Genomic DNA, 10903 nt, shown 5'->3' with positions numbered 1-10903 from the left:
TCCATATTCAATCTCCACATTTGTTTTCTTATATTTTGCTACGGATATTGATCATCTCTCGAGTATTCAGATATTCGATCGATCACCCGTGTCGCGAGATGTGCAACTCCAAGATGGGAGCCAATTGTCGTGGTGTGAATTCTAACAGTAAAAGAGGGGAGGAACAAGGCATGATCACGCGAGATGCATGGGGGTAGACACAAGGAGGTTACCCTCGCGGTGGAGGTTAGAACTCTAGTCTTATTCTCCGGAGAGTGTTCTTGCATATAGGATTGAGGTTATAGATGTTCTCAATCTATAAGCAGTTACCAAGGAGATGCTTATATAAAGCTCGCTATCTCCATGCTTTCTTTTGTGTTACATGTTAATTAATCTAACAATTACACATGCCCCATGTCTATTGCAATGGGCGCCTTGAGGTACCAGTATCGTGAGGCTCTTATGCTGATGTTAACGCCCCAATCAATGCTCTTGCTATCGGGCTTCTTCTATTCGAGTGAAGAATCAAGAGTGGATTCGTGTTCTTTCCATTCAAGTGGATCTTCGTCCGGGTGTCCCGCGAGAGAGTGAACCCTGTCCTTGGTGAATGTTGGTCTGGGCCTCCATGGGTTTTTCCTTGGTTTCAATCACCGTGGGCCTACCCGATAGGAGATAACCTCATTAGGTTTCTTCTGATTTTCATTGTGGAAAGCATCAGAGTTACTACACGACCAAAATCTCAAAGTGGCGAAGAAGGAAATGCCCTTCTTTCACCAAAATGAACACAATACTAACCAAAATCAAACAATTAAGATCTTAGTGAGACTAACACATACTAACCTGCTACGACGGCCTCATGACCATTAACCAGAAGTTGGCGCCGTGGAATCCCCTTCATCGAAAGAGAAGTACCGAATGCGATCCTCCGCGAGGTATTGGCGAGATCCCCCCCCCCCCCCCCCCCCCCAATCAGAAGGCCTTTGACGACGGCCAATCCACGGAGGGGGCGGAGGGTAGAACCCAACTAGGGTTGGAGGATTACCACCAACATACGATGAGTCCGACGTTGGTCACGAGTATTACCACCAACAGTGTTGACTATGCCCTCCAACACTCCCGTCCGGTGTAAAAATGCGGCAGACAAACAATGCCAATCTCCACATCTTGTTTGCTTATTTGTCTGGGCGCATGCAGATACCAATCCCGTCCCGGGCAATCAGAGATTCGATCGATCGATCGATCTCTTTCTCTTCTCTTTCGTTGCTTACCAGGGATTACGTTTGTTAATTGGTTGATTGAAAGCGTGGTTTAATTTTGTCCCCGTCTCCAGCCAAGTGGCGCAAGATCTAATCTCGGACTGTCGCCTTTTTTTTTTCCCAATAATTTTTGGCCCGTAATCCGTTGCCCCGCCCGCATGCGCCCCGAGTTTCTCACCCGGTGCTCGTCAGCAGAGCCTGACCGCTCGGCCGTTTTGACCGGCGCGACAGCATGCCGGCCAGAGCGTGTGCGTGCGCGCCGGCTGCCATGGCACCGACAGGCGACAGCCCAGGCTGCAGCCCAACCGCACGCAACGAATAGAGACCGACGTGCGACGAACTCCTTGCCCCGAACCCGCGGCTCGCTACGTGGTGCTACCGCGCCCACGTTGATTGATCTCAGATCATCTCGCCAGCCTCCGAAGCAGCGCCGAAGAGTCCAAACCCGGCACCGGCACCGGCACCGGCACCGGCTCCGGCTCCGCGGCTCGTTTCGGTTTGACACGGCCGGGCGGGTCGGTCGTGTGCGCGCGCCTGCGTCTCGGGGCGCAAAAAGAAGGCTTTTTTATTCCGTCGGGTCGGGCGGTGGCGAGGCTACAAATAAACAAAGCGGGGGAGGAGGAGCTCGGACTCGTACTCGTATCGTATCCTGGAGCGAGCGACGTGGTGAGCTGTTCTTCTCCTCTCCCCCTCTTCGTGGCCGGCTGCTCTGCTCTGCGCGCGGTGCGTGCTCTGGCGGGTGTCTCCTCCAGTCCAGGGGGCTATTAAGGGCGTCCAGCTGCTGACCTCTATGAGCGGGTAAAGCGGCGCTGAGGAGCTAAGGAAGAGCCATTCTCCGTTGACCGAGAGACTTCTTGGCTCTGTCGGAGGCCGGCGAGGTCGGTCGGGTGGCAATGGCGCCGTCGTTCTGGGGGAGGGAGGCGAGGCTCAGCGACGGGGGCGGAGGCGGCGGGACGCCCGTCGTCGTCAAGATGGAGAACCCCAACTGGTCCATCTCCGAGGTGGAGCAGGAGGCGGTGCCTGGGTCGCCGGCGGCCGGCAAGGCCGGGCGCGGCAAGAACGCGCGCCAGATCACCTGGGTGCTGCTCCTCAAGGCGCACCGCGCGGCGGGCCGCCTCACGGGCGCGGCCTCCGCGGCGCTAGCCGTCGCCGCCGCCGCGCGCAGGCGGGTGGCGGCGGGCCGGACGGACGGCGACGCCGCGCCCGGGGAGAGCACGGCCCTGCGCGCGCGCTTCTACGGCTGCCTCAGGCTCTTCGTCGTGCTCTCCATGCTGCTGCTCGCCGTCGAGGTCGCTGCCTACCTCCAGGGCTGGCACCTTGAGATGCCCGAGATGCCCGAGATGCCGGGCCAGCTCGCCATGGACGGCCTCCTCGCCGTCGACGGGCTCGCAGCCGCTGCCTACGCGGGATGGATGCGCGTCCGCCTCCAGTACATCGCGCCGCCGCTGCAGTTCCTCACCAACGCCTGCGTCGTGCTCTTCATGATCCAGAGCGTCGACCGCCTCGTCCTCTGCCTCGGCTGCCTCTGGATCAAGCTCAGGGGCATCAAGCCCGTGCCCATCGCCGCCGACAAGGACGACGTCGAGGCCGGCGACGAAGACTTCCCCATGGTCCTCGTGCAGATGCCCATGTGCAACGAGCGAGAGGTAAGCCCCAAGCCCAAGCTCACACTCCAATCATTCTGCTTCTTGCTTGCGTATCCATCCATCTTGAGCTGCAATTGGAGCTCCATGATTCAAGTAGGGCAGCCTAAATTCCAGCTAGAGTAGGGGAAGAAGATGCTGCCGTTTCAGGATTCGGGTTAAGCGTAGACTGCATTTTGTTCGGATCTTTGCCCCGGGCTCTCCAATCACGACTCTGATGCTCGATGACGTTGATGTGTTCGTACTTCACATGAATCTCACAACAACACCACCACCAACAACAACAACAGATTCCGTGATTTGCTTTGCAAAAGGCCGAATTTGGTTTGCGGTTGGGATTCATATCACACTAACTTTCTTTTAAGGCACACTTATTATTCCAAATCTCGGACTAGAAGTTTGTCGTCACCGGTCACAAGATAATAATAATTGGGAAGCCATGTGATTGATGGTCAAAGTGTCCAACTATAGCGCACTTAATTTGGGGCCAAGCTAAGAAACGATAAAACTCAACCACTAGTTCACTTCATTTGGGAAATCTTATGGGTAATTTGCTCTTGTAAAAAGTTGAAGTAGTCCGGTTCAATTAAGTTATTTCATTTGGATGTCTGCAGGTCTACCAGCAATCCATTGGCGCAATTTGCAACCTGGACTGGCCAAGGTCAAACTTCTTGGTGCAGGTGCTGGATGATTCCGATGATGCTACCACTTCCGCGCTCATCAAGGAGGAGGTTGAGAAATGGCAGCGGGAGGGCGTGCGCATAGTATACAGGCACCGGGTGATCCGTGACGGCTACAAGGCCGGAAACCTCAAATCAGCAATGAACTGCAGCTATGTGAAGGACTATGAATATGTTGTCATCTTCGATGCCGATTTCCAGCCACAGGCGGATTTCCTGAAGCGCGCCATGCCCCATTTCAAGGTTTGACTCGACTGAGCAATTCTTAGTGTTGTAGTTTGTTACGCTGCTTCATTTATCTGACAATTGGTCCTATATCGGTTATGTTCTTTTCTGACAAATTCAATATGCAACCTCCAGGGGAAGGACGATGTTGGGTTGGTTCAGGCAAGATGGTCTTTCGTGAACAACGATGAGAACTTGTTGACCAGACTACAGAACGTAAACCTGTGCTTCCACTTCGAGGTGGAGCAGCAAGTGAACGGAGCGTTTCTCAACTTCTTTGGGTTCAACGGGACTGCCGGAGTGTGGAGAATCAAGGCACTTGAGGATTCCGGTGGTTGGATGGAGCGCACGACGGTCGAAGACATGGACATTGCTGTCCGAGCACATCTCAAGGGATGGAAGTTCCTCTACCTGAATGATGTTGAGGTACTGGCACAATATCTCTGTCGCTTATGCAGACTTTACATTGGCATTGGATTACAGAGTAATAATTTAACTTGAGTAACTTTCTTTTCAGTGTCAATGTGAGTTGCCAGAATCGTATGAAGCATACAGAAAGCAGCAGCACAGGTGGCACTCAGGTCCCATGCAGCTGTTTAGACTCTGCTTTGTGGACATCATAAAATCCAAGGTATGAGCCATTTTCTGATGGCACATTGTGGAAATTAAAATGTCCAGTCATGTTTGTATATTCTGTAAAATGTGGTTTATTTGCATGAGGCCAGCAGTCTTCGGCAACATTTTTGGATTGTATAGGATGTACAAGATATACTAATTGTGAAGAGGCAACATTTTTTCTTTTTCTCTGTATAACTGTTAGCAAATTTTAGTTAATTTACATTCACCCTCTTATACTCAAGCAGTCATTAATTTCCACACAAAAAAACTTTTTTCAGTTAACTTGAAGTAGAATTATTGTCATACCCTACCACACAATTCATGCCAGCACATCTTTAGTTTTTATATTTGTCCCCTGATTTGTATGCTTGCGTCATTTTGTTGTGTGTTGTCTAATACATGTATGGATAATTGGCCTAATGACGGTTCTTGCTTTGTGCTGCAGATTGGATTCTGGAAGAAGTGCAACCTGATATTCCTATTCTTCCTCCTCCGCAAGCTCATCCTGCCATTCTACTCCTTCACCCTCTTCTGCGTGATCCTTCCCATGACAATGTTCGTTCCAGAGGCCGAACTTCCAGCATGGGTCGTATGCTACATTCCAGCAGCAATGTCCATCATGAGCATCCTCCCATCCCCAAAGTCCTTCCCGTTCATCGTCCCGTACCTCCTCTTCGAGAACACCATGTCCGTGACCAAGTTCAACGCCATGATCTCGGGCCTGTTCCAGCTCGGGAGCGCCTACGAGTGGGTGGTCACCAAGAAGTCGGGCCGTTCCTCCGAGGGCGACCTCGTGGCCCTCGTCGAGAAGCACACCGTGCAGCAGCAGCAGAGAGTCGGGTCGGCGCCGGACCTCGCAGGGCTGGCCAAGGACTCGTCGCTTCCCAAAAAGGATGCCAAGAAGAAGCAGAAGCACAACAGGATCTACCGGAAGGAGCTGGCGCTGTCGTTCCTCCTGCTGACGGCGGCGGCGCGCAGCGTGCTGTCGGCCCAGGGCATCCACTTCTACTTCCTCCTGTTCCAGGGCGTCTCGTTCCTGGTCATGGGCCTCGACCTGATCGGCGAGCAAGTGGAGTGATGCCATGGCGGCAGCGACGACCGGAGGTTCTCTTTATTTTTTTCAGTCTGAAGATACTACTACTTTGCGAGCATCAAAGGAGCCCTCTGTAAAGGGAGGCAACGTTTGGTGCTCGGTGCTTACAGGAGGAAGCTCGCTCGCTCCATCGATCTCTCTGATCCCTGCTGCTCCGGGGGTCCGAGGCATACAACTGAACTGTGGAGAATGTAGATAGATATAGCTTTGGATCATCATCATCATCATCAAAATGCCTGGGAGATGGTTTTATTCTTTCAGGTCGTCGAAATTCTTTTGTAAGAAACAAGAAAATCTAAACCCTTTGGACGGGTGGGTGCCTAGATGACGGGGTGGGTGGTCCTTTGTTCCTTGTTGACAGACTTTACCTTCAAATGAAGATAATACTTGTTTTCGCCTTGTACTTTTTGCCACGACCAATTGATTATCAGAGATACATGTTCAGTTCTTCAACCTCTTGTCTCTCTTTTTTCTTCTTCTTCTTCTTCTACATATGCTTGCATCCTTTGGATTTTACCGGTATCTTGTAAGTGTGAGGAACCTGGAAAGATTAACTGGCAGCTTCACAAATGGAGGCTGCTGAATGAATGAATGGATGGAGGGATGGGACCTTGTTACATGCTGTCTTTGGCAGTTTGGCCCTGTCATGTGCACTGGCATGGGACATATTCGTTGCTTGTTTGTTTGTTTGATCCATGCGTGTCGCCATCGTTGAGAAGGACGTGTACCCCCGGGCTTGTCCCTTGGCTTAGCTTGAGAGAGCAGTCCATGTGGAGGCGAGCAGGGACTCACAGTACTAGTAGGCTTCTTGGACTGTTGCCTGACGTTGCATGTTCCTGCCTGGCTTATCTTCCAACCGGCGAATTGGCATGTGAGCAACTCTAGTAGACCTTGTATAATTGCAACTCCGAGCCAGCAGCACGGGCAAAAGCCTATCCGCCTCCGTCGGAGGAAGGAAATCCTCCGGTCCGACGACGGTCCCGGCACCGCCTCGGCCTCCGGCTCCTTCTTCACCGACGGGAGCTCTTCGAGCTCCCTCTTCACCGGGGGAGGGAGGAGCACGAGCGCGAGCTCGACGCCTCGAAGGAGTTACCGGAGAAGAGGCGGCCGCGCGCGCGGTCGTACTCCTCTGTCTCGCGATGGAGGAGCGACGGCGGCGGCGTCTGGCCCCACTTCATGTACCGGCGGGCGGCGTTAGATCTGACGCAGCGAGCCCTCTCGGGGTCGTCGTTCCTACGGCTACCGGAGTTGGCCATCACAGGCGGTGGAATGGAGCGGCTACGCGGCGGAATGGAGGCGCGCAGCGGCGGATTGGAGGCGCCGGCGATGAGGTGGGGGACTTTTCGCGGCGGAGGAGGGATAGGGTTTCGACCCGCATCCAGCGGTCGAACCCGCAGATATACCGGTCGAGCGCTCGCGTTTACGGGCCACCACAGAAGTTTTACGGGTCGGGCCGCGTTTACAGTATCTGCTCTGACAGGAAAAACAACCCAAACCCGCATACTCGCCGGATATTTTGCGGGCCGGGCGTTTTGCGGGGTCTGCTAGAGTTGCTCTCAGAAACTAAGGCCAACTCCATCACACGACCCCAAACGGACGTCCGGTTTGGCCGGATTTTGTCCGTTTGGAACGGCAATCGGTTTGTCCATGTCCGTCTCTGTCCGTTGGGTCGTATGTGGGTCCACCGTGCGGCCGCACCCCAAATCATGTCGGTGGTGGACTTGATTAAGAAAAAGGAAAACTCAACTAAAAATAAATAAACGAAATTCAAAAACTTAAAACATAATAAGATTAACATTAAAAAAGTCTAGTTTTTAGGGCCACAAAACGGCCGAGTTTGACATAATTAACATAAAAAAATGTATCCCGCCGTTGCCGTCGCCGTCGTCGTCTTCACTGGTCGCTGATACGTTTCAAACATATATATAATTTTTTATGGTTTCATGTTGTTATCTTGTCATCTTTGGATGTTTTATGTACCTTTTATATTTTTTTTGGTACTAACTTATTAATTCAGTGTCAAGTGCGAGTTCCTGTTTTTTCTGTGTTTTTAGCTCTTTTCAGATCTGATTTTGGAACTAAGTCCAAACGGAATAAAATCCCCGAAATGATTTTTTCCCGAACGAAAGAAGATCAGGGGGCTTGTGGGCCAAGCCAGGAGGGCTATAGGGAGCCCACAAGCCCCCACTCCGCCACCAGGGGGGCGGCGGTGGGAAGGCTTGTGGCCTCCCTGGCGCCCCCTGACCTAGATCTTGCGCCTATATATTCCCTAAAAATCATAAGAAAAAAAAATCAAGGGATCCACGAAAATACTTTTCCGCCGCCGCAAGCTTCCGTTTTCGCAAGATCTCATCTGGAGACCCTTCTCGGTGCCCCATCGGAGGGGATTTTGGAGTTGGAGGGCTTCTTCATCATCATCATCGCCCCTCCAATGACTCGTGAGTAGTTCACTTCAGACCTACGGGTCCGTAGTTAGTAGCTAGATGGCTTCTTCTCTCTCTTGGATCTTTAATACAAAGTTCTCCATGATCTTCATGGAGATCTATCCGATGTAATCTTCTTTGGCGGTGTGTTTGTCGAGATCCGATGAATTGTGGATTTGTGATCAGATTAACTATGATATATATTTGAGTCTTTGCTGATTTCTTTTATGCATGATTTGATATCCTTGTAAGTCTCTCCGTGTCTTGGGTTTTGTTTGGCCAACTAGATCTATGATTCTTGCAATGGGAGAAGTGCTTGGTTTTGGGTTCTTACCGTGTGGTGACCTTTCCCAGTGACAGTAGGGGCAGCAAGGCACACATCGTGTAGTTGCCACCAAGGGTAACAAAGTGGGCTCTGTCGTAGATATGAGATTGTCCATCTACATCATGTCATCTTGCTTAAGGCGGCACTCTGTTCTTTTGGACTTAATACACTAGATGCATGCTGGATAGCGGTCGACGTGTGGAGTAATAGTAGTAGATGCAGAAAGTATCGGTCTACTTGTTTTGGACGTGATGCCTATAGATATAATCATTGCCATAGATGACGTCACGACTTTGCGTGGTTCTATCAATTGCTCGACAGTAATTTGTTCACGGACCTTCTACTTGCTTTCATGAGAGAAGCCACTAGTAAACACTACGGCCCCTGGGTCTATTCACACCTATCGTTTCCACTTTCGCTTTTACTTTGCTTTGTTATTTTGTTGCTTTCAGTTCTCACTTGGTGAACAATCTATAAGGGTTTGACAACCCCTTCATAGCGTTGGGAGCAAGCTTTTTGTGTTTGTGCAGGCTCTTGTGATACTCCTTCACTGGTTCGATACCTTGGTTCTCAAACTGAGGGAAATACTTGCCACCGCTGCGCTACATCACCCTTTCCGCTTCAAGGGAACACCAACGCAAGGCTCCAAGGCCACGGGGAAAATCCTTTGCATATTTGCCTAGGAAGTCCCTTAAGGCGTAGCCGTAGCAGAAGGATTCCTCGTGCCGTCGACACACCTATTTCTGACGCCGTTGGAAGGTCTTTTGTTGGAGTAGCAGTCGCCGATGTCGTCACCATCGCTGACGAGGTCGACGTAGGGCGGCGGCGTCCAGAGGTGGGCCGACGGTCCCTGGTGCGCGGGGGCGGGCTGGAAGCTGGTCTGCAGCACCTCCTCCCGTGGCGAGGCCTCCTGCTCCGGTGACCGCGGTGGTGTGGGGCACCAGTTCACGGCCCCCACTGCCTGCGTCATCTCCGGCGCGGTGCACGACCAGCCCCACGACGCGCCCACCAGTTCCGGAGGGAACGCGGCCACCTTCTCCTCCTCTATCGGCTCGGGAATGGCGACGTCGCCAGCCGCAGAGAGGGCCATGGCGCGGTCCAGGCCCGGCCATTGGCGCTCATCATGCATCGTCATGGAGTCCTCCATGACGCGCTGCATGAGCCGGGCCTCCTCCTCCTCCGTCATGCGAGGAGGTGGAGGTGGTGACGAAGACGGGGAAGGCGACGACGTGGGCGTGAGGCCGCGCACCCGTGTACGCCCGAGAACCTCCCATGCCCGCCGCGGCCCCACGACTGTCCCGGCGAAGCAGGAGGCACGTCGCACGTCGTGCTCGTCCCTGAGCCAGGTGTCCCAGAGGGTGGAGTCGGCGGTGTACCTTGGGTCATAATAGAGGTCGTCAGGGAGGAGGCGGCGGCGACACTGGATCTCCTCGCGGCGCGCACGGCCGCTCGTCGGCACCGGCGGGATAGGGACGCGGTCGGCGGAGAGATGCCACGCGTTGGGGAGGTGGACATCGCTCCACGGGACCGGTGTCCTCGTCTCCCAATAGCGCCGGCATACCTCAACGCTGAGGTACTGCCGGTCGTGATGGCAGGCGGGCCTAGGAGCGATGGTGAAGGAAGCCGCGGCCTGGCGCGGTGGCGATGCGGCCTCCTCCTTCACGGAGCCGCGACGGCGTCCCGGCGAGGAGCCAGCCTCGCGGTCGTGGGTGCCCTTGCGGCCGTAGTTCCACAGACCCATGGCTGCCAGCGAGTTCGAGGAGGAGGCTAGGGTTCGCGACCGGCGAGTTCGAGGAGGAGGCTAGGGTTCACGGTTGTCGGGTTTCGAGGAGGCCGCGGGGGTGGCGATGGGAACTATGGACGACCGGTCCACGGCTTCCTCATTTAAGAAGGACCGCGACCGTTTCCTGGGCGAATGACAGACGGGCCCGGCCGCTCGTGCGCATTGATGCGGGTGGGTGGGAGGTTGGTGGCCGCCTGCCACGCGTCCCCGACGCGGACGAGCGCGCGTCCGTTTGATGTCCGCCGTGACCCAAATTCCACGCAAGTTTGCATTCGAAATGGGTCGTGCCGGACACAAAACAGACAGGATGGTTCCGGTCCGTCTCGCGTTGGGCCGACCTGTTTGTCCCTTTTACCCTAAACGGACGGGGCCGGACAGAACGGGTCGTGCGGTGGAGTTGACCTAACTAACCACTTCTCAGTCAGTCAATCAGTTCCTTCCTCCGGTATTTACCTTCGTCCTCTCGCGACCGGATGGAAGCTCATCATCTGGTTGCGGGCATTCCAGCTGAATGTACGCACGCACCTACCGCAGTCACAGTCTGAAACTCTTTTTTCTCTGTTTTTGCACGGAACCTTTTTGCTGCAGACGACTGTACTGATCCAGAACTGAGGGAGAGCGATCACGTCCACGAGTGGAGTGTTCATGGCATGTTTTGCTTGGAAATGAGATGCGTGATACGGGTGGCGGTCGTGGCCGTGGGCGCCCGGTGCGGCAGACAACGCACGTTAGCCGTTACGAGGAGAGGAAAGAGACCCTCCCCTCCCCGTCGGTCGCTCTCGGGGTGGACGCGAGCAGGGCAAGGTCGGCATCGGCGGATAAAACATCGCTCCGCTTCTCCAGTTCCCTGCACATGTTTCCGCCGGACAGCGACCCGC

At 53.9% G+C, this 10903-nt stretch overlaps 1 protein-coding gene across 1 annotated transcript; it reads left to right on the top strand.

The window, feature by feature from the left end:
* The first annotated feature begins 1847 nt into the window (after window positions 1-1847).
* Window positions 1848-5893, top strand: LOC123447323 (probable xyloglucan glycosyltransferase 7). The gene is made up of 5 exons (XM_045123917.1): window positions 1848-2881; window positions 3493-3801; window positions 3919-4209; window positions 4301-4414; window positions 4847-5893. The coding sequence occupies exons 1-5, from the start codon at window positions 2129-2131 to the stop codon at window positions 5477-5479; spliced, it is 2100 nt and encodes a 699-aa protein (XP_044979852.1). The 5' UTR covers window positions 1848-2128; the 3' UTR covers window positions 5480-5893.
* The last annotated feature ends 5010 nt before the right edge of the window (window positions 5894-10903 follow it).

This window comes from Hordeum vulgare, chromosome 1H (assembly GCF_904849725.1).
Source record: "Hordeum vulgare subsp. vulgare chromosome 1H, MorexV3_pseudomolecules_assembly, whole genome shotgun sequence".
Lineage (NCBI taxonomy): Eukaryota > Viridiplantae > Streptophyta > Magnoliopsida > Poales > Poaceae > Hordeum > Hordeum vulgare.
Note: the sequence above shows the minus strand (reverse complement) of the source record. Positions and strands in the feature narration are given on the sequence as shown.